General features: G+C 35.8%; 1 protein-coding gene across 2 annotated transcripts in view; it reads left to right on the top strand.

The window, feature by feature from the left end:
• Window positions 1-27,647, top strand: part of GRID2 (glutamate ionotropic receptor delta type subunit 2) — a 1,366,547-nt gene that overhangs the window by 825,391 nt on the left and 513,509 nt on the right. For both annotated transcript variants that reach the window (XM_032633736.1, XM_032633737.1), the window contains 3 exons: window positions 6,676-6,729; window positions 14,174-14,347; window positions 21,462-21,623. In XM_032633736.1, coding sequence (XP_032489627.1) covers window positions 6,676-6,729; window positions 14,174-14,347; window positions 21,462-21,623 — 390 coding nt within the window. The remainder of the gene's footprint in view (window positions 1-6,675; window positions 6,730-14,173; window positions 14,348-21,461; window positions 21,624-27,647) is intronic.

The raw sequence follows: 27,647 nt of genomic DNA, 5'->3' as shown, positions 1-27,647 counted from the left end.
GCATTAAGAAGCATAGCAGGTAGCATACTGTTGGCCAAATCTCAGTGGTGGCATATTTCCACCTCCCAGGGGTTGTGGGAAGACCCATCCGCACAGCAGTAACAATAATTCTAGCATATCCGTTTATGAAATAACTTTGGCAGTAATGGCAAGAGAATTTGGATGAAAGTGTATTTGTGGTCTTCCAGCTGGAAGATCAGAGCAGAGATTCTAAAGCAAAAGGCACAGAGTGGGATGGCAGATAGTGGCTGCTTGGATAAGAACAGAAGAGAGTTGGGGATCCATGCTGAGCTCCAGGGGAAATGCAAACAAGACAGTCTTTTCGGAATATCCTCTTGCTGCCCACTGTCAGCGCAAGAGATTACTGATGCCATCTGCTGGATATTCTTGGGATTTAGAAATGGAATCTACACAAATGATACGCTAGTGTCTCTTTATACTGTGGCTTCAGTTCTTCTAGTGAGAAGAAAAACAAAAACCAAATAAACTAAAAACAAAGCAAACCAAAGTCTCGTACATGCTTAGTGTACCTTAAGGTTGGAGCTTTGTGTTGTCAGTCTGCATTTCAGAGAATTATAGTATTTAATTGTATTATATTTTCTAGCAGAAGTCTGTGGTGGTGCAGTATATATATGACACTCAGGCAACCGGATGTTGAGTTTGTACTATAAATCCATGAATCTATTGCTAAAAATCTGCTATGCAATATTAATTTTATACATGATATACACCCTTTCTGTATTTTATTGGAAAAGAAGATAGTGGTTTGGTTTGGTTTTGTCTTATTTTAATTAGAAATGGAGAAAAAGAGTAAAAAGGAAGAATAAGTATCACTATTTTGTCAGAACTATTACATATGTGTTTGGGTTTTACATAAAATATGGTAATTCAGAATTTTTTAATATATGTTTTTGTTTTGTGAAAAATATCCCTTGTTACTTGGACTCTGTAGGATTATTGTAAGGCCATGTTTTTAAAATTACAAAATTCCTCACAGTGCTTCAATAAAATTTTAGAATTTTTAGAAATGGGTAGCTAAGTAACATCGATTCTGGTCTACATCAACGCAAAAGTACTAATGCCATCAGATCTGTAGTGGGAAAAATGGTTTCTGTGGTCAAAATCATTTGGAATTTGCTAAATTCCAAATATCTTACCTTGGAGATCCATAAAGCACATTCATTAAAATATGATGAGTTGGTATTTATTGAGAGTTTACTATGTGCTATTATTGCATTTAATCTTTGTCATGATTCTATCACATGGGCACTATCATTAACCCTAGTGACAAATTAGGAAACTGAGGCTTACAGAATTGGTAATTTGTTCAAAGTCACACTGTAAGAAAATAGAGAAAACTCTGACTTTAGAGCTCATAAGTCTGAACTCATATGCTCAAAATAATATTATATGAAACAATATTATGCATTAATATGATTTTTGTATTCGTTATATTTCAGTGTTGATATTAACCTGTTAAAAGCTTGGAGGATTAATGCAGTAATGACATCTGTTTAACTTAGCTGAACTTGGCATTTCTAGATCTATTTGGTTTCTGAATGCTTACAAAGTTTAGTGGAAATAGTGTTCCACAGAATACAGTTCTAGAAGTGCTGAAATAAGCTATAGTATTGCAGTAAGTGAGGAGCCAGGAAGGGAGTAGCTCTTTAGTATTTCTCCGGCCACTTGCTCCAAATAACTGCGGTGTCTTTCCCCAGGCAGGCCACTGAATCAGAGGATTCCACTTGGTGATTTGGAACAGGCAGGGATAGGAAGCAGACACCTGATATCTTTGCTGCTGCAGATGTACAGAGCACAGGAACCCTTTGCATAAATGTGTAATATGTAGTATATCCTGCAAAGGGAGTGAGCTTAATTTGGTTAAACTACAAGGTTGAGTGGAAAACAGCACGCTGCTGTTATTGTTGAGTCAATTAAGTTGTCCTCTGTGCTCGTAGGAACTGTTCCACATTTATTATCAGTGAGATACACGCTCTGGCAGTTTCTTTGCTTCAGATTGTCTTATATTTAGCACATCTCAAGATTTGAGAACGGCTGATGGAAGACGTGGTGATAAATTGTCGGGCTTTTCTAAAGATTCAGAAGTTCTAAAGTTCCTGCCAGTGACAGATGGTCTGTCCTTACTCATCACTTGTCTTCCTGACAGGACTTGATTTTGTTTTTCCCCCTTTTTTGTTCAGTTCTCTTAAAGTAAGCTCAGCGTCTTGGGGGGTAGGGTAGTCACATTTGTTATAACTATGTTACTATAGATTGATGTGATAGCAACCCTATATGAATATGCACCAAGCTCCCTCTACATGTGTAGTGATAAGAGAGGAGCCTGGGGCAAGAGGGGAGAGAAACAGATGACCAAGCAAAATCCATACTTCCTTTCTTCCTGTTACTTTGTAACCAAACCTACTAGAGTCCTCATTGGCTAGTTTTTTCTTACTGACCTGCCACTTTCTTTTGATAGCCCAAGCATAATGTGATCTTTTGGGCAGTGCTTACTATTATAATGGTAATAAAATATACATTATTTTTTAGGACCATCATTATTTCATAGCAGTCAAAAATTTTTTTTGAAATTTTCGGTTAAATAGTACAATTAGGATGTACTAACTTGCTAGACATTTATAAGAATCCACAGAGTGAGACCAAACAACTGTAACAGTGATGGACTTAGATATAAAATAGGTTGCCACTGGGAAAGAAAGGAAATATTTCAATCCAATTGCTTAATCTTTTTCATTGACTTCAAATATGTTTACTGTTGAAATAGGAGATGTGCTACTTAGGTAAGGAAGACAAGAAAAAAACAATTTGCCCTGTTTGAGTTCTAGTACAACTGAAGATAAGTATGAAGGCTTAAAATATTCTAGGATGTCTTACAATTGCTTCTTAATCCTTTATCCAAACGTAATTCAGTCCTTCAAGTTGGTAATGCAATTAGTTTGAGATAACATTACTTAAGCTAAAGTATATCGAATGGAAGTGATTAATATTAATAAAAAATTTAAAAATTATCAGATGAATTGATTTCAGATTTATAATAGTTGTTTGACATTTGTTATCTACACAAATACTGAGAATTTCTTTTTATGTAAATATGTCTTTCCTAAGAATGTTCACCACATGTTAGCTCTATTTGATTAGATGGGAAAAGCGTAAACAATATTATCACTCCTGTTTACCTTTTCTTTTAACTCTACTGTAAATTTTACTTCTCTGGATATATACATACGTACATATATGTTACATACCTGTATAGATATAGTAGTAGATTATATATAGATATCAATATAATATATATAAATATACACCTAATGTAAATAGATATATAGTAGGTTTCCAAGGTCTAGGCTATTGAAGTCCCCATCATATTTTTATGTCCCTTACTAAATACTCCTTCCATTACAGGTATCAGATACCTTTTTAATTAGTGGCTTTTTACATTGCTCACTTTTAATAACATTCGATTATAAAAAATCAGAGAAGTCATGCCAGATCATTTGTTGTGCATGAGGATATTAACCTAAACCTAAGGAAATTATATTCCTCTTTTAGTGGACAGCTCCTGAGACAGGTAGTGGAAGCATTAACTTTCTGTGTACAACATAGCAATAAAAAAGCTTCAGAGTTTCTTTATAACATGGTGTTGCAGTAATACATCGATTTTAGTTGTGTATACATGTATATTTTGTTATATAATTAAAGGGACAATACTACTTTTTCATTGTTAAGTACTTTTCTGATGTAACTTGTTTTCCTTCCCCAAAGAAAAATGGGCTCATAAAAAAGTCCTGAGCATTCAGTATTTATGAAGAGGCCAACAAACATTGCACAGTTTTGAAATCATGCCTTTATAAAATCACAGAATTTAAAATTACTCTAATAAGTGTGTTTATTAAAATGTATTAAGGTTAGAAGAAGGTGCCTAGCTAAGATTAGTAAAAATGTATTGCAGTAAAGAGATAGGCTAAGTTACTCTAATCAGTAAACCCAAAATGCAATGTCTGAACATAACAGGGGTTTATTGCAGTGTTAGCACAGTACCACATCAGGGAGTAGGGGAGTGGGGTCTGCTCCATGAACTCGAGCTACTATGATAAATGATTTATTTCTGTATCTGTAGTAATGTGCTCATATTTTCCCCTCATCTCAAATGTGTACTGCAAAGTGTCTTATATTTTAGTTTTTTATTAATTTATTTGTTTATTTTTGGCTGTGTTAGGTCTGCGTTGCTGCGCACGGGCTTCTCTAGTTGTGGCGAACGGGGGCTACTCTTCACTGCGGTGTGCAGGCTTCTCATTGTGGTGGCTTCTCTTGTTTTGGAGCACGGGCTCTAGGCACTCGGGCTTAAGTAGTTGTGGCACGTGGGCTCTAGAGCGCAGGCTCAGTAGCTGTGGCGCATGGGCTTAGTCGCTCCGCGGCATGTGGGATCTTCCCGGACCAGGGCTCGAACCCGTGTTCCCTGCATTGGCAGGCAGATTCTTAACCATTGTGCCACCAGGGAAACCCACATTTTAGTATTCGTGAGTAAAACCAAAGGGAAGAGTAAGAGATTGTTTCCCTGCCAACCCTAAGCAAAGGAGGGTGGTATCGTTAGTAGAATCATGGCCTCAGATGAAATATTTGCCTTTCTCCTTTGCTGAAACACAAGATTGAGCCTACACCTATAGACTGTTTCATGCTTTTGCCTGAAAGTTTATTTCAAGGCAGAGAGTGTGAAAGATGAATAAATTTTATGGTCTAGACAAACGGTCAGTGTTACTATTGTAACTCTTAACTTCCACTTATTTCATAAATGCTGTTGCACAAAACAGCTTTTCACTTAAAAAGTTCCACAGGTTGATGCAGAATTCTCATAGACTAAATTTTGCTTAATCTTGCCACATGGTACAGATAATCTAAATGGGGACAATTTAAGCTAAATTGAGTCGTCTCTTCACTCTACTGCTAATATTGCTTCAGAAGTACTTTCAACCTATATCTTAGCTTTCACTTCTCTTTTCTCTGAATTCTTCCTATTTCCGTGTTTCAGTCATACGTTTTTTTCCCATATATATATATATATATATATATATATATATATATATAAAACTTTCTTTTTTATCCATAGAACTATTTTCCGTATATCTGAGTCTCCAGTTTGTATCCCTTTAAATTCTTATGGAGGTCCCATTTGGTTTTTAACGCTTTTTATTACTAATAAATTACTGATGGCTTGTCTAAGATTATTAAAGAAAATAATTATAAAATTAGAAATAAGGGATGCCATTACTGGTTTAAAGTGATTTTTTTTTAGCTAAAACTGAAAACTGCCATGGGTCATATTTTCTACATTGTTTGATCTAAAAGTTGAACATGCGTGTATATAAAAAAAATAGATAATAATTTTATGACTTAAAAATAGATAACGTGTCTTCACTTCTATGATAATATGTTATCTATGCACCTTAGTAAGGTCATAAGAATCTATTTGATGTATTTGGAAATAGTATAAAATTTATACCAAAATTAAAAAAAAATATTCTGCAAATAAGTATGTACTTTGAGAAAGTATTGAATCGCACAGATTTATTTCCTATTGCGTTTCTCGTGTTCAATGCGTCTTTCAGTGGACATTTCTCAGTAGGACAGAGACTAACGCCCAAAAGTAATTCTCACTTTATAACAATTCCTTGCTAGTTTTTAGAAAGCATCTTCACTTAAAACTCAAGCTTTTGGTATTATTGCTGAAAATAACACAGTAATCTCTTATAAAACAGTCTAACCTAACATATATCTATATGTTCCATGACATGAATCACAAGAACATGTCTTAGAATATGTACGATAAAATTGGATAGAATGGAAACTTTGATACAAAAGCTACCTCTGTACACACACATACCCACACACACACACACGTGGACATGCACCTGTACAAGGGTTGCCTTTTTTGGCCTAAGCGAAGGATCATTTCGAATCAATTTATCCCAAGTTATTCAGTCAGTATTGCTACCTATATATAGTTTATTTTTCTTTTACATAAGTTTTCTTTCTGTTCATATTATTAGCAAAACTACTGAAATTACCCAACTATAACTTGTGCTAATATAATGTCCATTACTTTTAGTCTTTACATTCAGATAATTTTATGATTGGATCTCCTTAGAATACACAATAGAATTCAATAACACATACACAAAACTTTTCAGAACATAGAGCATTTTACTTTGTTAAGACAATGGCAAATGTATACACAGGGAAGTAGCAGATAAGAATGTTAAGTTAGAGCCAGATTATGGAGAGAGATGTACTTAGATATTTATTAGGTAGATTATAGAAGTTCATCAAAGTTTATTTGGACTAGGAAATGTGTTTGGAACTCCACTCTCGGTTGAATCACTAAACATTATTATTTATATTATTTTTCAGTTGAAACCTTTGTTTTTCTGGGTTTTTAATTAATTATACTTTCAAACTTAATTAGAAAGTCTACAATGCACTTACAAGATGAACACAAATGCTTCTACCATGTTTTAGTATAACGGTTTTCCATCTTCAATTGAGTAACAAAGACCTTTCTAACCTGTGATACATTTTTGCCATTTGCCAAGTATATCTATTTAGTTTGATTTGTTTTTCACAATTAATGCTGACTGGTGGCTGGCTTGTTTTCTATTCCAGGTTGTGGAGACGAATTTGGTTGCTTTTGACTGTCACTGGATCATTATAAATGAGGTAAAGCCAACTAAACCTTACTGTCAACTCTGGGTCCTGTTTTCATATGTATAGTCACAGCATTTCCTATGGCCTTGAATTTCTAACAGAAAACATAACACAAAGTATACTTTCAGCTTACTGAATGGATGCTGTTAAGTAAAAATAGAATAAGGAGTTTTTGAAAATTGTAAAGGGCTTTGTATGAACAAAATAAATGGAGAACGTCTTCCCCACTGAATATCTTTCAGTCTTTTCCATTGGCACACACTGCCTACATCAGGAGATCATCGTTATAAAAAGTACAGTTCTTCTTTGTAAGCAAAGTGAATTCCTCCCAGTGGAGGGCTTGTGTTCCATTTGTGTTTTACTGTTGTTTCTAGAACTTTTGTACCCCACCCCCTTACAAGTGGATTAAATAGTTCAGCACATGAATATGAATAAACAAGAGCAGATTGTTTTTCTTTTCATAAAGAAATATAACTGTTTTACAATTCACCAACTTGTCAAATTCCTTGTGAACGTTTTTTTTTGTTTTTTTTTGTTTTTTCTGTAAGGACAGTGCATAAGATTAAAAGTACAGTATTGCAACATGAGAGCTTAGTGAAATAAGTTGTTCCATTAGCACCTGCCAGTCAGAGTTGGAAAGGGCGATGAGCAGATCAGTCTGGGACAAATAATGGATCAACAAGATCTAGTATTCAACATATCTATTACTTATGAATAAAAATACTGTGCTATTTGTCAACAGATACCAAATATTGAATTATAGAATAATAAGTTTTGTCTCAGGAACGAAGTAGCATTTTGGGCAAGAATTCTGGTTTTGCAGTCAGCAAGACAGGTTCAGTCCTGGCTATGAGATTGGTTAGCTGTGTTACTATGGGTATATAATATAATCATCCTGTGCTCAGGTTTCATTTTGTTTGCACGGCATGTATAATAACATTTACTTTACAAGTTCCTAATGAAAAGTAAGTGAAATATTATCTAATGCTCTTAACACGGTGCCTGACAAATGACACTCAATAAACGGTACTGCAGTAATGATCAGAGCACATTAAAGTTCACAGATCACTTTCTCACGTGTTATTTTGTTGAATACTAAACAGTATTATGAAGTGTTGAGGGAATGGGGTCCATAGAGGGTATATGACTTGCCTCTCCTTACACAGAAAAATAAAAATGATTCTTAGTTTCAAGTTGTTCCTCCTACACCACACTTCATTGATGGAATTTTAGCTCCCTTGATGATTCTTTTTAGTTCAGTTTAAAGTCACTGGAAACATCTTACAAGTCTGTTTTCAGTCTGACAAACTTTAGGTCTACATGATTTGTCAGTGTATTTCTTATGTCAAATTAAGCTGTGTTTTTCTGAGATCCTGACAGATGTGTATATGTGAGATCTACTTTTCAGTGTTGTTTTTAAGTCAATCTAAAATGACTAAACATCAGGACAGAGTAAAGGGAAAAGGGAAACTTAACAAACCGTCTAATAACTTTTCAAATTAGGTAATTTCATCTCTAATTTTCTGCAAAGAGTCTGAGGTTCAAATAAATTAAGCAGTTTGTAAAATATTACACAACTATGAAGAGGTGATAATGGGATTTAAAACAAGTCTTTTTTATTCTAAAGCTTTGGTTGGTGTTGCTTTGTTTTCTTTTTTGTTAATTTTTCTTATAGGTTATATTTTTGAAATTTCTGCTATCTGAATTTCAATCTTATAGGAGCTATTATTCTATTACCTTTTGTCTTTAGCTTATTATTTTCTAGATTACTATTTTTTGAAATAGAGAATCTTCCTAATTCCTTGTTTTTATCTCACACCCACCTTCTGATGGGGAAGAGACCACACAGATTTTCTGATATAAAACAAACTGGAGCCATTTTACTTGTTTACATCAATATTGATGACTAGGGGGAAAAAGTGACTTCTTGCCTCCTTAGAGACATGGATTAATCAAACCAATTAATACTTATAGTTGATAAATGGAAATGCCCATTCCTTTCTATTCTTTGGTAAGATTGCAGAAGGGACCCTTGAATTATTTTTTTTTCTACATTCAACTTAACTTCTAAAGCTATACTTGAATGTTAGAAGTGTGAACCGAGGTAGAGAGAGCTTCCCAGAACACCAGTGTCCGTCTGTCTACTGCTTATTTGTCAGTTTGTGCTGTGCAAGAAATCGCTCCTTCATATCATAAAGAGGAAGTGTGACTGAGTAGCATGTATTTCATTGATGATGTATATCATGGAAAGAATAATAGCTTCTATTTTACTATATCTTTCATAAACATTACAACTCATTTTGTTGAACTTCTCATTAAATTTTATTTCATAAAATATTAGGAGGGCAAATGATGTCTTTAAGTGAGTGTTCCACTATATTGCAAGAAAAATAAAAGCATCCACACAAACAAAGCAATCTAACTGGCAAATAACTCCGAAATGTTAGAATTATAGAACACAGTATAGAAAACCTCAGTTCTTTTCTCCTCCTTCACACTTTAGTTTCCTACTGTAAACGGTCATAACTATAACTTCACCTTTACCATTACTGAACCCCTTATCTCTTTTTTACCCATAGCCCTCCTTGCTAGTCCTTGAGCAAAGCTGTAATTTTAGGTGGGGCAGGTCAATACCACTTAGCCTTTGAAAAATCTTACGTTCACAGCCCACACCATTTATATTGATTATTATTATTTTTTTCTAAACTGGGTTAAAACTCAGAGATCAAGCATATTTTCTGTATTTTCATCCCTAAGAAAAACCATCTGTCCACGTATCTGTGGTTAGCACTCTTACTTCTACATGATTCTACTCAGCCACCTCATTCTCTCTGAAATATGCCTCAAGAAACTTGAGTCTTGCTTCCTTTATTTCATTTACAGGCCTGTTTATAATGGATGAATCACAATTTACCTGAGTTTCCGTAAAATAAGAAACATGGATTTCTCGAATTTGCTAGGAAGATAATAAACTCTAAAAGGAGCAATGACAACAACAAAACCCAACAACATGCACATGCCCATTTTGATTGAACATGGAAATCGTGAATCTCACTAGTTTGGTTTGTGTAGCTACTATTTTGTTGCTAATTTTAAAATGGGTTGCAAACATTTATTTAATCTTATTGCACCAGTAGTTTCTCAGAGAGAAACTATAAATCAAAGTTGGCATTGTGCATCATCATACAAATTGATGTCAAAACTTGAGAACAATATATTTTTTTCGCTTGCATTGTGTGCTATAATAATGAGAGGCTATGCTAGTTCATATGGTGTAATCAATCATATGTTAGTAGTTGGTAATGGTATTTATCTTTTCCCTACAATCAGTCGATCCAGCACAGAACAGCCTTTCCATATAAGTACTGTCATCCCTTCAGGGTCCTGAAGGAGACGGTCTAGCACTTTATTTAAGTTTTACAAAAGTTAGAAATTCAGGTATGAAGATATATACACTGTTTAGAGCAGCCAGAAACATAATGCTATAGTCACCCTTCTATTCCCTGATGATACCAAACCTGACCTTTGGCATCCTGAATTCTTATTTAAATAGTTTAAGCTACTGTTCTCTGCTAATGACTGCTTAGTTCTGCAGTTAAGGAGAAGGGGGTTGTTGAGATTTGAAAAGCCTATATGTATAATGAATATTTTTAAATTTTTTTTAGTTTAGTGATTAATTGAAATGCTCACTACTAATCTGTCAAGCAGAAAGCTGCCATTTTGCTCCCCTTCCTGCTGCTATAGTCTACAGTTGGTTTTGTTCCATATGTCATAATATATGTTTAATTATTTCATGTTAATATTAAACTTTATGGAAGCATTAAAGGATCATCTTTGCTAAAGCATGAAGAATGTAAACATATCAGCAATGCAACAACAGCAATAAGCATACTCTTTTCAAATTATACCACATAGTACACTGCTTAATATCATTACTAAAATCTGCTTTATTTAGAATGGGTAAAGTTATTAAAGCACCACAGAGTCTATACTCAAAGTTTCAGGTATCTATCTTTAGAAGACGTTTTGGTGAAATCTTGCCATTCATTCAGTTTTTCATTTATCAACATTTAAGAAATACCCACTGTGAGCCAAGAACTTTGTTCAATGTTAAGAGATAAAAGAATGGGAAAAGGAGGAAGGGGTCCCTTCTCTGAAATAGTTTATATAATATAGATTGGCATCCAACCTAATAGATTTTGAGAGTCTTTCCTTCCCTAGAATTCTATTAACTTAAGCCTAAAGCTGGTATCCTACAAGGATTCAGGAGCAATCCAATTCTCCTAAAAGATTTGTTCTGGGAAGTGGCTGTTTCTGGCAGAGTTGTATCCCTATCAGATATTTTCGCTTTCCTCTTCCTTGGCTCTTACAGTTCAGAGTTTGCCCTACATTAAACTATCACAGTAAAGTGATAAAAATCTTTCCTCGGATATATTCATTTGATTCTTAATAATTTTTGATTATCCATGTAAATTATTTTGGGGGTAAAAGACTATATGCCTTGCTCTTAATGAAAAAAAATTGAGAAAAATTAGGTATACTAAAACATATTTGTTCATTTTTTATTGCAATATTCTTATTTCATAAATGTACTCATTCAAATCAAGAATACAAAAAGGACAAATAATTTTATAATTTACCTTCTTTAAATTCTTTCAAACTCAGGAAATTTCTGTATCTTTCTAAAGAGTAGCATATTTGGGTAGTACAGGTGGCTTGGTAGAGTATGTACTGAACTGGTTCTTCATATGATTATTTTAAAAAATCAGATATTTTAACATTTTAAAAATTCAGCACATTAGAATAATGTAGATTCCAAAAGATTATACAATAGTTTCATATTTTAATGAAAGCAGTTTATTTACAGATTTATTTTTCATTTAAAAGTATCTCTTGATAGACTAAATATTCACTTGGCTTCCAGTGTTTATATAACATTGCATCTGTCACTCTTGAAATGCATCTTTTGGAATGCAGAAGTAAAGTTCTTTAACTATAAAATAGCTGTCTGATCACGTTTTCATATCACTATCAAACTAATTTTGAGATCAGGTGTCAAAACTAAAACTGCAAGTGAATTTTTTGAGACAGACTGTCTGTTAGCTTCATTCAGAATGGCATATTCTTTCCTCCCAGAATATTACTTTCTTTTCCCTTCCCCAAATAATAATAGGCAAAATATATTCAATTCAAATTGACATTTTCTCAAATATAGCTTAGTCGCTAAGACACCTGTGAACTTCAGCTCTTAGAACCTGTTAAAGGTAACCATCCTCTTTTGTGGGTTTAAAAATGGTCCTCTTAAAGACTGTGGCTCATAATAGATGACTTTATCATTTCTTATAGAATCATCAGACTATTAAATGCTGGAATAATATATCTTTATAGTTTTAATTCCTATCATTTATGCATATTAATCTAAATAATTTCTGTAAGGAAAAATGGATTTCTTGTGTAATTACTTCAGAGAGTGTCTCTTTTGGTGACATTTATAAATTCATACTATGAGTAAAGGGTATTTTGAATGAAGAGCTTGGAATCTCCTTGGTTCCTTATTTATAAGTGAGAATGACAGTATCTGAATCAGAATGTAGTTTTTAGCAGAAAATGAGATAACAGGTTAAGTACTTAGTATTTTGACCAAAATATAGTAGGGTCTTAATAAATGTAAGTTTTTATTCTAATGTGCTGATTTGTAGCTCACCATGGTTGGAGCATATAGAAATGGTGCTGTTTGACACAATGTTGATAAATCTTAGTATCGCTAAAGAAAAAAAGACCTTGTATATAACACAACTTAGTCAATATTATGCGAAGAGTGGTAGAATTTTTTCACTGCCTTTTTAAATGAAAATTCCCATCTGCACAATAAGAACTTTTTAAAAATGTAAAGACATTGAATAGCAATAATAATTAATTTTGAAAGTTTTCTAGTTAAATTTCAGGCTTAAAATGAAGTTGACAGACACCGTTTAATTTTATTTTGTGAGTAGATGACAGAGACTTAAAAAGTGACCTGCTTTTTGCCAGACAGAAATTTTGGGGGCCAGTGAAATGACACACACTAAAGAAAAAGATGGCATTTTAAACTGAGAAAAATAATTTTTTATGGTACATTAAGGATTAATCGACTGGAAATCCAGGATACTACACTGGATATAGCTGATGATGGCAGGTGTTATTTTATTTTTAGAGAAATCTATATTTCATAAAGATCATAAATAAAAGATGAATTTTAAAGCTAATATATGCTATAAGAAAGAATAATATGTGATTAGCGTAGTAAGGAAAGAAGAAAATTTACACTTGTAAATCATATTTTTCTCTTTCATTATTCTGTAATAATTCTTTGAAACAAAACTGAGAAATGCTCACTGTATTCCAAAATGTATCATGTGTCAAATTTTTTACTTCAGGTGCCATAAGAATCTGTTGAAACCAATAATATGTTAATTACAAAGCCTTCATTGATTTAAAAGGTTCCAAATGGGCACCATGGAGCACAAACTACCTAAGTAAAGACTACATTAAAGCTAAAATTTATTCTGATCAGTCCTATTCTAATTCCAATTAGAATAATGTTCAATTAGAACAGATGTATGTTATGAAAATATTATGTTATTTTTATTACTTTTACATCCATGATTGAGTCAAATCTTAAATTTTAAGTGTGGAATTGGGAGGTGGCAGGGCGAAAGTAGAAAATGCTTTTCTTTGAGTTCAGCACATGCTTATGTACAAACTAGCATTAATTTGGGTAAACATCACTGGAGTTCACACTGCATTAATCAACAGAATTTTTCATCTTTATGTTAAGAACACAATTGCATACTAACTTATCCATTCAACAGTTAGTGAGCACTTTGTATTCTCTATTCTTTACCAAGAGAAACGTATGAGTTAACACCAGTAGTTCTAAGACATAATTGGGGAAAAGTCTTAAAAAATAATATCTCCTCATTCTCTCTCTACTTGTCTTATTTAAGAACCTCATTTTTCATTGCTAAGAACAATATATATTATTCTTACATTATAACTATCTTCCTAGGTAGTCAAATACCTTGAAATCCATTAATGAATAATTAAGTGTAATAGCAAGTTATTTGCGACGTTTTCCTATGTTTAAACAACACATATTTTTCTGAAGTGTTCAACATATTATAAACTTATTATTAATAAAATGTGTTTAAGTCATTTGCTCCATTTGAAATTATTTAGGTATTAATAAATTATATACATAAATGCATATAATTTAAAGCACAGACAGCAACTACAAATGAGTCGATTATTTTAACGAACATGTGTTGTTGCTTTCATTTGGATGTGGGCTAAGCATTATGCAAATGTATTACAGTAATGGAATCTCTTAGCATTTCCAGATAACAACTCATTAATAGTTTTGTGTTTCTGTTACTGTATTAAAGCATTTCTAATTCTTCCATTTCTTATCTTATAGGAAATAAATGATGTGGACGTACAGGAACTTGTAAGAAGGTCAATTGGAAGGTTAACCATCATTCGTCAGACATTTCCAGTCCCCCAGAATATAAGTCAGCGATGTTTCCGTGGCAACCATCGAATATCTTCAACGTTGTGTGATCCAAAGGATCCATTTGCTCAGAATATGGAGGTATATTCTAAGTCCCTGGATATTCCTTCAAGGATGTTTTGTTGGGCAGTTGTAGAGAGAGCTTTTCCAGTGGCATTGCACTCAGAATTGTACACATTTCCATTTTCTGAACTATTCTCCTCTTCCAGCAATTTCATAAGTCTGATGGGGAGAGTGCTAAGAACCTGTCTTTGATCATTTTGACCTCATTACAGCAAAATATCTACTTGTTTAATAAAAATATAATAAGTAAACTTTTTTTTCCTTTTCAGCAAGTAAATCAATAGCATTTCTCATGGTGAATTTGTGATTGATACTCCTTAATGCCAAACTCCAAATTATTAAGCTAATAAATTTGCTTGCCTTTTCTGGCATAACAAGGATATAGAAGTTTATTCTTTTCTAAAGATTAATTTCCGATTGGAAGAACTTCACCAAAAAAAATTTAGAAATCCAAAAAATGCTGTAGTGTTATAAAGTTATATCCAACTCAGAGGGGATATAGCTGAAACCTTTGCTATTCAGAATACAACAAAGAATTTGAAAGTAGATGAATACAATCTCTGAGCAGCAAAATAAAGAACCCCAAGTCCCTGAAGCTTACTCATAAGAATGCCCTTTTAATACTCACCTGGAGCCTATTTCTTTTTCTTAAGGAAAATCCTATCAGATTTTTTGGTTTTATTTCTCTTTGCACTGGAGTTCTCAATATGTCAGTCTAATGGAGGTTTAACAAAGGCAGGCACATCAACAAGAATAGGGCTCCATAAGAAGCACTCGAGCTAGGTAAGAGACAGGAAAAGAGAAATCAAACAGATACACTAGGGCTTCCCTGGCGGCACAGTGGTTGAGAGTCCGCCTGCCGATGCAGGGGACACGGGTTCGTGCCCCGGTCTGGAAAGATCAAACATGCTGCGGAGCGGCTGGGCCCGTGAGCCATGGCCGCTGAGCCTGCGCGTCCGGGAGAGGCCACGACAGTGAGAGGCCCGCGTACCGCAAAAATAAACCAACAACAACAACAAAAAAACAGATACACTAATTCAGATATCCTATCAGAGCAGGACTTTCCCTGTAAAACAACTCTATATCATAAAGCAGTTCCTAAGAGTACCACTGTAGAATATTGCTAGTATATTAGTTAATTTTTAAACAGTATCGCTGAGATATCAACAAAGATTAAAGTCATGATAAATTTCATAGGTTAAAAAAATGATATATTTTAGAAACCTATTCCTTCAAAATGTTTAATATCAAAAACATTTTAGTACTTAGAGATGTTTAGTTTGAAAAGCTTGGGAAAATAATCCTAGGAGAACTAGTTCATTCCCAATAATACTGGATAAATAAGTCGACTTGGCAAAACTACTTCTTTGTTTGAAAGTTAACTCCACAGCTTCCCTATTTTTAGTCAGCTTTGAATTTTTTTAGATAAATTACCATTTATCTAACCATTTCTTCATACTTATTACCATTGTAATGAGCCATGTGTATTTACCAGGCAGCTGGCTCTGGGATCATTGCCCATAGAACTTTCCTACTAAATTTTAAGCTCTTTTAGAATAGGTTCTCTCCAGAACCAGGCGTCATAAAATCACATTAACTACTTGTCTATTTTTCTTTCTCCCATCATATCTACCATGGTGCTTTGCACCTTTGTAAATATTTGTGGATTTGAATGCAATTGATAAGAAGACAGGGGTCAAATTAAGCTACTCAAGCCTAAACAAGGTTTAAGTTTCATACTTCCAGTGACCCATCTTTTTATATTAATTGGTCATGAATATAATTCATGTGGAAATGATAGAATTTTAAATAGAGAAAAACACGAAAGAACTTTGATTTAGAAAATCATGAGATATTAAAGCCTGTTCCTGTCAAAAGAGGTAGTAGGAAATGGACAGATTGGGAAAGCAGAAAGTCATTGTATAGTATTTTAAAGCACATTCACCTAACAGCACAATCCTTCTGATTCAATTAATGAATTCCTTGAAATCAGGGAACAAATATTTTATTTATCTTTATATTCCCAGACCTATCTGATGAATTAAGGATGTACTGGAAGCACCACTCCTCCTTCCCTATACCTTCATCATACTCCCCTCAAACCCACAGATAGAAGAAAACAGGATGATTACTTTTTCTTTGTGCATGTATTACATTTAATGTCCCTAGTATATTTAATAGAATTTGACTGAATGTTTAATATATAAAAGGAAAACTGACAGAAACTTTTATATGTGAAGATTTATATAATGAAGTGTCTAAATGCAGGGCTCTTGAATTTAAAATGTCCCACTAAAAGCAGAGCATTTGATATAGAGACTTGCCTTGGTGCATATTTTATCTCACTGAAGTTAAAGGAAACAACAAGAAAAGTACTTATTAAAAATTTGAATGCCCCCCCCAAGGTTCCCTAGGAAAAGCAGCCCTCTCAACTTGGAGTCCATAAAAACAGTGCAGATAAAAATGATCACAGACATATCTTATCAGCAGGGTACAGTTAAAAAAAAAAACTAAGAAAAAAGCTATGAAAATATGATTCAAGTCAGCTCTAAAAATAGAAACCTAGCTATAAAATCACAATAATCACTACAACAGAGGAGAAGAGGGTACCGTGAGCCCATGTAGAGATCTCCAGGTTGTTACATATTTCAGTATACGTAGAAAGGGGAGTAAAATTTAGAAAGAACAAAAAACATGTTTCCTCAATCTTTAAATTAGTGCCAGAAAGACTAAAATCCAGGATTAGCTGAAGCTGCAAAATAAATGTTAAAGATACCTTTTAGCTAGAAACAGAGTTTTTAGCAATATATGAAGCAAGAGAGAAGTGAACCATTTACTGCTTGGTGAAACTAATGTTAGCTTGGCTGCCAATGGAGGGAAAATAGAAATATTCAAATCCTTTTGCTTCTGTTTTCTCCATCTAGGAAAAAAATGTCCTCAAATTGGAAAGATTAAAGTCATTAAAAGAAAAGTAAACTGCTGGTTTAGAAGGAGCAGGGGTTTGCAGATGGTTAGAGTATACCTTGCTCCTCTAAAATGAGGCCTGAGAAATAATTGCTCAGAGCAGTAAATAAACTAGTAGATATGATCACAATATTGCAACTTAGAAAAGTACTTGAGAAGAGAACCCAAGTACAAGACATTGGTAATTGTCCCAGTTTTCAAAAGGAAGGAAAAAAGATCTGACAACCAGAGTTTAACATACTAAAATTAATATTTGGATAAATTGTAGACTATATTATTAAATATATGGTTTGGGGACCTTCAAATAAGATAATAGGACTTCCTTAAGAGCAAGCACTGCCAGACTAAGTCGTACTTAATATTTTTTTTAGATTGGGAGAATGTCATAAATCTATTTATTGTATATTGATTCTAATGCAGTGTTTGACAAATTTCCTTATGAAATCCTTATGGGAAGACATTAAAAAGTCTAAATAAGTTGATGTCATTCAAACATTTTCACCAAAGCCTCCTAAGAACAGAAGATGGTAAACACTCTGGCTTCAGATTTTTTTAAAAGTTCAAAATGTATTAAAGTTTCATTATTACCTTTAAAAGTTATAAAACATATGAGTTTCTTTGAAATTAAAAGTAATATTTCAAATAATTTATCAGTTAAATTACTTTGTTTTCTCTCCAAATTGATAAGCAAAATTGATAAGCGTAGAACATGCCCCAGATGTATTCTGTAGCTTTGGGTATCTTTAATACCTACACCTTTTCACCAGAGCTTCTCTTACCCTCAATTTGAGAAGTATGGAACTAGAGGTATATTCAAACCATGCTGATAAATATTCTACTCTTGAAGTGCAAGGAATTCTCTGTGGTCACCCAAAGAGTCTGTCCTTGGACCTAATATTTTCAAAATGTTTATAACTACACAAATGAAAATGAATAAAGTATGCCTCTCAGATTTGTAAATGACATAAAGCTAGGAGAGAAAGCTTACATTGTGTTACATCATCAAGATTCAAGTTGATAATATTCACTGAGTAATATGCCTAAAAATTGAAATATGACAGAGATAAAGTATAGGTTCAAAGTCGATTACAGACAGTCTAGATGGTTGAGAACTGGTTTGACAGTTTAAGGGTGTTAAGACGAAGGCAAACTTGACTTGAGTATAGCAGAAGTCATATTTGCTCCAAGCCACTCTAATGTAATCTTGGTCTCTATGTCAGAAGCATTTTGCTAAGATCAAGAGAGATAGCGTCTTATACTGCTTTCTCCTAGTCAGCTCACATCTGCAATAATGTGTTAGTTCTGGGTACTAAACTTTCGAAGAAACACTGAAAAATAAGAGAAGGACAAAGGAAGAATGTGGAGATGATGAGCAGCCTAGAAATAATACCAGATGATAAACAACTGAAGGAAAGAGGATGTTTCAGGGCAAGACAAAGGAGGTGTCAGATATCGAAAGGCTGGCATGTAGAGGAGGTTGGTGCCCATGGTCAGTGAAGTCAGAAAACAAGTGTAGTAACAGTAGGTAGAGAAAAATGATTGGTCGACTGGTGGGATACTGGAGTTTAAGATGTTAGAGGAGTTGTTTATTTGGGTCTAGTAAATAGTCATTTGTGTTGGTCATGGCCAGAGTAGAAGTGAAGGTCATCTGTGTAGAAATTGAAGTGACCTTTTTTAAATATAAGGAGGCAATTTGGGATCACTGAGGGAGGAGTCATGAATAAAGAGTGACCAAGAGGTCAGTAGGTGCTGGCAGAAAGGGGCTGTAACGTGTGGCATAGAAACAAACACGAACCTCAAAAGAGAATAGGTACTTGCCTGAGAAAGAAGTAAAAGAAGGGGTAATAGAAAGCTCAGAGAATGTCATCACTCCCTTTTGATCCTGCAGTTTAGGTAGTGGGGAAATGAGGAGAGGTAGTCATTTGTTGAAAACACCTGTCACATACCGAGTACAAGGCACTCAGCTTTAAGTCCATCATGGATGCTAAAGCGTGTGCTTTATGGTGTGCAAAGGAGACTGTGCCACAAGAAGTGTCAGGTTTGGATGGAAGCCAGGTTGGCAGGTCTCTCTTATCTTGACTTCTGTGAAACCTACCTGATGTTAAACTTGGCTTTCTTTGACTTCTTTTCCTTGACAACAGTGTATGAAAAACCAAATATATGCTAGGCTCTAGGCTAAGTCAAGGGGAAATAAAAAATAAGGGAAACAAAAGTACAAAGGGGAAACAATATGAGCCCTTGTCCAGAAAGCACCCATATTCTAGTGTGAAAAGCAGAGTTTAAAAAATCTTAGCATTATGATATGCTTCAATAGAGGTATGCACCAAGTGGTATGGGAGATAAAATGAGGACTGCCCACCTAGACTGGGAGTGGGGAGAATCCTGAGAAGTTGTCAGGATAGGATTCACCCAGCTTGTGACCCATGAATTGAATACGAGAGGAAGTTAACTAGATGGAGAAAGATAAAGAGACATCAAAGGACGCTCCCACAACTGTCTCATCTACACACTTAAAGAAATCAGTCAGAGGGTGAAACAAAATAAAGCTAGGTTGCTAAGAACAAGTGAGTTGGAGGCAGTGATGCAGGAGAGGTCAGAAAAGGCCAGATTATTGCATATTATTGAGAAATCATCAAAAGATTTGCTCTGGATTTTTGGGTACAGCTCACTCATCCATCATGTTTCATCTAGGTTTACCTTCGGGGTCTTCATAGTCTAATTCAGATGAAGTTTGATTCATCAGATACTTTTAACATCAAGTCTTACTCTTCGTTCATTGCCAATCACACCATCCCTCCTAGTCCCTCTAGTAATTACCTGGTGGCTGGGTAGCAGGGTAGGGGGTGGTGAGAATGAGAATATCCTATCCTAATATTTCCTTATAAAGAACAAACTGGAATTTCACTTAGTGCATAAGAGTGTTCAAAGTCTGTTTAAAGAAAGGTCTACAAGCACGAGTGGATTTACCTAGTTTTGAAAGAAAACTCAAAAGGCACTGTTAGGAACTGCTTATTAACAGTTGTTCCTAGTATCAAACTTTCAGCATCCTAATAGTTGAAGCTTAGTACCATGCTGTGTTGTGGACAGAAAATTTCATAAGATTCCTTCATGATTAATTATAAGGAAAGGGTAATCAAAGTACTGTCCCCTTTATTTGCAGGGAAAAAATGTGATAACAAGACTTAAAAATCTGAGAAAATTGCTTAAAATGGATTTAATTTTTATAGCTGAGTTGTTATTTTTTAATTTTATATTAGAGTTTTCCTTCAAAGAGGAAATAATATAACATTGTTATATTATTTAACCTCTGTTATTGACGTTGGATATCTCTTGGTGTCTGTATTTTAAAAATATTATTTCTAGTTTATTTGAAAAATAAACACCATCGGTAATTAGCAGTGAGGATACTGGTTCTGGCAAGACTTAAGTGTAAGAGTGCAATACAGCTTATCAAACGTGTATAATTCATTTTAAATCTATATAGAGGGAAGATAACATGATTACATTAGAAGAAGAAAGAGTTAATGTAAACACACATTCACAGTGAATAGCTTATGATATTTGTCATGCTAATTAATTGCAATGCACATGTATATTATTTTGTATAGACCCTTGATCATTGTAATGTTTATGAATGGTGCTGTTTCCTCTCACTTATTTCATTACTTTATCTCCAGAGGCACAAATGTACAGGCAGGTGTCTGCTTCCTTTTTTTTTTGCACCTGTGACACTCATCTTCTATGTAAGATCAAGTTGATATTTCTCCGTCTGAATAACCAGAATGCAAAAACTTGACATATTCAGAAAACGTATTGTTCAGTTTGCCCTTCCAGTCTTAAGCCCTTAGATCCTTACCTCCTCAGAAAGAAATAAGGACTACTGATTTTCTAAGGTCTGACACTAACAGCCTGGCTCTGTCGAAACTTCTCTTTTTTATCTTCTCTTTCACAACTAAATAAGCTGAAAAAGCAATTGGGGCATACAATCAGACAAGACTTCATTCTCAATAACAAAATTGCCCAAGAAATGAAAAAAGAAACCTTCTGCTTAATAATAACCCAGTAAACCAACTATCTGTGAACGGAAGCAACTGAGCTGATGACTTTCTCCTTGTTCTTGACGGTTGGCATCCATGATTCTAATGATTACTGTCTAATGTCTTTGCAGATTTCAAACCTTTACATATATGACACGGTGCTTCTGCTTGCTAATGCTTTTCATAAGAAGCTGGAGGACAGAAAGTGGCACAGTATGGCTAGTTTGTCATGTATCAGAAAGAACTCCAAGCCCTGGCAGGGAGGGCGTTCCATGCTGGAGACCATCAAGAAGGTAATTTCTTTTTTTTTTTTTTTTTTTTTTTTTTTTTGCGGTATGTGGGCCTCTCCCGTTGCGGAGCACAGGCTCTAGACGCGCAGGCTCAGTGGCCATGGCTTACGGGCCTAGCCGCTCCGCGGCATGTGGGATCTTCCCGGACCAGGGCATGAACCCGTGTACCCTGCATCGGCAGGCGAACTCTCAACCACTGCGCCACCAGGGAAGCCCAAGAAGGTAATTTCTGACTAGCATTTCTTTTATTTTTTATTTATTCATCCATTAGTTTTTTGTGTTGTTAATTTTATTTTTTAATGAAGTATAGTTGATTTACAGTATTGTACCAGTCTCTGCTGTACAGCAAGGTGACTCTTATACATATATAGACATTCTTTTTTAATATTCTTTTCCATTATGGTTTATCACAGGATATTGAATATAGTTCCCTATGCTAAACAATAGCATCTTACTGTTTACCTATCCTATATATAATAGTTTACATCTGCTAATCCCAAACTCCCAATCCATCCCTCCACCACACCCCCTCCCCCTTGGCAACCACAAGTCTGAGTAGCATTTCACTCTTCCTAATTTTTATGCAAGGAGGAACAAGAAGTCATTGTTTGATGAGATATCTTTTAGTAGGATTTTTTTTCACTAATGTTGCTGCCTATTCAAAGGACAAAACACTGTAATAGGTAAATGAAATATTTAAAAAATCAAGGTCAGAAAATCATATACGTCTACGAAACAGGGAGCCCTTATTTATTTATAAGGAAATTTTATGCAGGTAAAAAATTAGTTGTTGAAATATTTTAATGCACTTTCATTATATCATTAGGGTCAGAGATGCTCAAATTATTTTGGTACCTGTCACAAAATACAAAAAGTTATTTATTTATTTTTCTTTAAACTACACCATCCACTGAAAAAAATAAACACTAGACCTAGGTGTTTTTCAGTTAGATGATGCATGGTAAGACATTGGATGTGATGATCTTTAATTTACCTGACAACAAAAATATACATAAACAGTTAATCTTTTACAGCATTTGTGAACTATTTGGGGTGCTTGATGGCATTCTTCTTCTTCACTTTCAATGTGGTATTTAGCCTGGCTGTGACCTGCTTTGTTTTGGCTCAGCTACCTGTTCCATTCCCATAATGTTGTTTAGCTCCTCTCAAAGGTATAAGCATCCTGCAGTTTATTAGCCTCTTTGTCATGTCATCCTTGCTGGCATTTTCCATTTGTCTCACACAGCTTTTTGGATTTAAAATGAAATGATTAATAAAACAAACAAATTTCTCCTGTACCCTTTACACAAAGGAGACAGCCATTTGGAAGTTCATATTCTTCATTTTATGCATCCTTTTTCTTTCTGCATGTGTTTGCCTTTTTCTCCTGAAATAGTTAGAGAAATAGCTAGTCAAATGAAATATGAAGTATTTAGAAATGCCAGAGAAAAATCTAAAAATTAAAATTAAAAGGGAGCTAGATGTACAAAAACCAGGAAGTAGAGGGAAAAATGTTTCAAATAGAGAAAAGCCTGGATCTTCCTCTTGATACTGTATCCTCTTTGCAGAAGAATCACTTTAATGAGAATTTAGGCTCTTATCAACAGAGGTGCTTGAGAATCAAATGTATTGAACATATTGTCAGAGGAGGATTTTTCAACTGAAAAATGAGTAAGTCAAATCTAAGCTCAAGGTGTTGCCAAAATCCCCCAGCTCTATCTATGTAGAGAGTTGGCAGGTATGAATCCAAGGGAGATTGTTGAACATGGTTCTGATCCTGCCAGTTTATTAATTCATGGTGTGTCTAGGATGCAGGAACCTGAATGTATTCATTCTTCGGAAGCTGTCTCACAAAGACAGAATAACTGTTTGGGAGGTTGCTTAGGAGATACTTATTTAGTGAAAGTATCAGTAGGAGGGAAAGAGAGACCCTATAATATGTAGGTATTTCTTATGGAGCAATTCAATGTGTAAAATGTTGTTAAATTTATAATCAAAACAATGATTTCATATGATAATTATGAAATTTTATTTTGGGAGAATATTTGCATATTTTTCTCCTGTAAACTTTCAACCCGGTGGCACTTTTTAAAGGAATATATCCATTCTGTGTATCTAGAGACAATGTTTGAATGCTATGTTTGATTGCAAATGTTCTATTTCATTATTTTTTTCTCACATTTCAAATTGCCCTTAAAAACGGAGTTAAGTTTTTCCCATCATATTACTTTGCCTCCTCTGAGTGTCTTGGTTATCCCATTTGGATGTCCAGGCTGATGACACTTCACAAAACAAGAGAATTTGAGAAAAAGTTTACTACTCACACAGGGACTCCTGGGGAAAGCAGAGTGGGCCCATGCAGGCCCAGGCTGGCTTGAGCAAAGCACTGTGAATGGGCTGGGCATTTGCAGTGGTTAGGGATGGGGCTAAGAAAAGTTCCCATTGATGTGGGCTGGAGATTTTTGAGGCTTTAATTTCCCAGGGGTGTTAAAGAAGGAGGTGCAGGATGGGCTTTCTTAATCAGCCTGTCCGTATGTGGCGCCAAATAAGAAAGGAAAAGCAAGGCTTAAAAAGAAGTCAGGGGCTTCCCTGGTGGCGCAGTGGTTGAGAGTCCACCTGCCGATGCAGGGGACGCGGGTTCGTGCCCCGGTCCGGGAAGATCCCACATGCCGCGGAACGGCTGGGCCCATGAGCCATGGCCGCTGAGCCTGCGCGTCCAGAGCCTGCCCTCCGCAACGGGAGAGGCCACAGCACTGAGAGGTCCGCGTACCGCAAAAAAAAAAAAAGTCAGCAGCCAGACCTCACAAATGAGGTCAGGCTCTTTATTACAATGAGAATATTCTAGTGATAAAATTCTTAATTACATTCAAGTAACCACTGCATGCCTATATTCTGAGCATGCTCTATACACTTTACAAAGCCTATGTACTAATTCAAGGAGTACAAAGAATTGATGTCCATGAATGGACATGGTATCTATCTATATAGCTATCTTTTTATAACCCTCAGAAAAGATTTAGAGTATTCTTCATGCATGTTTTCATTGTATCGATTCCTGAAATTTTGTAGGGTTTTGAGTATGCGCATCTGTGCGTGTATACCTGTGTTTGTGCACACTATCATGAATAGGATATGTTTCCACTATATTTTTGAACTAGTCATTGTAGGTACATGAGGAAGTTATTGGTATTTGATACATTTTGTGACTGACCTGATCAACTTGTTACTAAACTCCAGATTCTTCTTTCTTGGTAGTTTATTCCCGTGTGTTTTTCAAGTAGATATTGATATCATCTTCAAAAAATTGTCATCACTTAATTGTAATACTTTATATCTTTTTAAAAAATTTTTCTTGGGGCATCTGGGAGCACAACCTGCCAGGTGCACCTGGAGCCCTGTGGGCTTTGGAGGCGGCCAACTTCCCCTGTTGCAAGTGAGAAAGCCAGGGCATCTCCATGTCAGAGACGATGAGGCCAGGACTCTACCTCTACGGGAAAGCTGCAGAAAGCTCGACGGGAACCTGCAGAGCCCCGCTGCACAGGACACCTTATTATCCAGCTCTCCTGTGACGCATTCTTCAGTGATTCCTCTTGATTTTGTTGTCAGTTCACCACTGACATGTGGCACTCTCAGCTCTTGGATAGAGAGAACTCCAAGCAGTGCTGTTAGGGGCACACCCATGAGGCAGAGGCCTGACCTGGGCTCTGCACAAAACGGTCTGCAGGTGGATTTCCAGTATGGGCCAGCAATAGAAGATAGAGTGGCCAGTGAGCAGTTTCTAGGCCAAAAACTTCTGATTTGAGGAACAGATGTAAATATGGAAACCTGCAAAACAAATCTGCAGCGATTTTATTGACTCTCTGGCTTAAAGAAGAAGAAAATACTGCCGTAGATATTGCTGAGCCTCCGTACATGCAGTTACTTGGAAAAACTAATATTATTGGGAAGCCATTTTTAAATGTAAACTGTGAACACATAAAATCATTTGACAAAAATCTGAATAGACAGTTCATCTGCTTCCCACTGGAAGTTATCCTGACTTTTAATATGACTCTCGATGAGATCTTTGACAGTTACCTGACTCAATCTTAGAACATCAGATGCGATAGGACCATTCGGTGTATTGGAGATGAAGAATATGAGAAACCCGAATCCAGAAGACGTCAGTCAGCTCATCACCATCAACGTGATGAGGATCAGGGTGTCCCAGCTGATTCCAGAGATGCATGGGGCCTTCTTCCAGTGCCAGGTGTGCCCTCCTAGTGGAGATGGACCTTGTCAGAGTATGGGCATGCTGCCATACCACCCACAGTGTGGTGCTGACCCAGGACTGCTTGTCACGTTCTCTGACAAACAGATGATCAAACTCCAAGAGTCTCCTGAAAATATGCCTGCAGGGCAGATGCCTCATGCTGTCATCCTTTTGCTCACAATGACATTGTTGACAAGATTCATCTTGGGGACAGAGTGAATATCACAGGCATTTATCCAGCTGTTCCTATTGAATCAGCCCAAGGGTGAGTCATGTGAAGTCTGTCTACAGAACCCTCCTTGATGTCGTTCATTATCAGAAAATGGATGCAAAACGTCTGCACAAAGGAGATGAAGAAGTAAAACAAACTTTTTTTCAGAGAAGCATGTGGAATTACTTAAGAAACTTCCCAGAAAACCAGATATTTATGAGAGACTTGCTTCAGCCTCAGGTCCAAGCACTTAAGAACAGGAAGATTTCAAGAAGGGAAACTTGCTTCAGCTTTTCTGGGGAACAGGGAAGGATTTTAGTCAAACAGGAAAAGGCAGATTTCATGCTGAGATCAACATCCTGCTGTGCAGTGACCCTGGGACCAGCAAGTCCCAGCTCCTGCAATGTGTATTCAACCTGGTACCCTGGGACCAGTATGCACCTGGGAAGGGCTTCAGTGCAGTCAGCCTAACAGTATATGTGAAAGACCCCAAAAGGAGGCAGCTGGTCCTGCAGACTGGTGCCCTTATCCTTAGTGACAGTGGCATCTACTGTATTGATACTTGAAAAGATGAATCAGAGTACAAGACCAGTGTTGCTTGAAGCCAGGGAACAGCTAACTCTCCTTACCACAATGGCTGGGGTTATTTGCAAGCTCAATGCGTGCACATGTGTCCTGACAGCAGCAAATTCTATTGATTCTTAGTGTAACGCTAATAAATACCACCTTTGAAAATATCCAGCGACTTCACACCTTATTACCCAGGTTCGGTTCCATCCTCCTCATGCTCGACCTCAGGATGAAACCTGTGGCAGGCGTCTGGCTCACCACCTCGTGGCTGTGTACCGCTCGAGCAGGGAGCATGTGAAAGAGGAGTTCATGGATACGGCAGTGCTAAAGGACTGCGCTGTCACAGCACTGGATGCCTAGGTTGAGTCAGGAAGCCAGCCAGGCTGTCACCAAAGCTCAAGTAGAGGAGGAATGGTTTCTGCATACCCTCCAAAGCTGGAATCGTTAAAATGGCTTAGCAGAAGCCCATGCTAAAGTATGATATTCAAATAAAGTTGAAGCAAAGACACAGACCTCTATAGAGAGGCTGTAAGCAGTCTGCTACTAACCCCCAGACTGGCATTGTAGACATATCTATTCTTACTACAGGAATGAGTGCCATCTCTCCTAAATGGAAAGAAGAGTTAGCTGAAGCACTGAAAAAAACTTATTTTATCTAAGAGTAAGACATCAGCCCTAAAGCGCCCACAACTTTTTGAAGATGTTTGGGAACAATCTGACATAGCCATTACCAAAGATATATTTGACAAAGCACCATGTGCCTTGGCTCAAGATGACTTTTTGACAGTGATTGGAAAAACTGCTCGCTTGCTCTGAAGCTCTGAGTGTTCAGCTCTTGTGTTCTGCACTTGGGCACTGACTTTGCTTCCATATATGTATATGGCATATGGGCCAATAGAAAGAAATTCTTTCTTTTTTTTTTAAACATCTTTATTGGAGTAAAATTACTGTACAATGTTGTGTTAGTTTCTACTGTAAAACAAAGTGAATCAGC

The sequence above is a fragment of the Phocoena sinus genome, chromosome 5 (assembly GCF_008692025.1).
Source record: "Phocoena sinus isolate mPhoSin1 chromosome 5, mPhoSin1.pri, whole genome shotgun sequence".
NCBI lineage: Eukaryota > Metazoa > Chordata > Mammalia > Artiodactyla > Phocoenidae > Phocoena > Phocoena sinus.
Note: the sequence above shows the minus strand (reverse complement) of the source record. Positions and strands in the feature narration are given on the sequence as shown.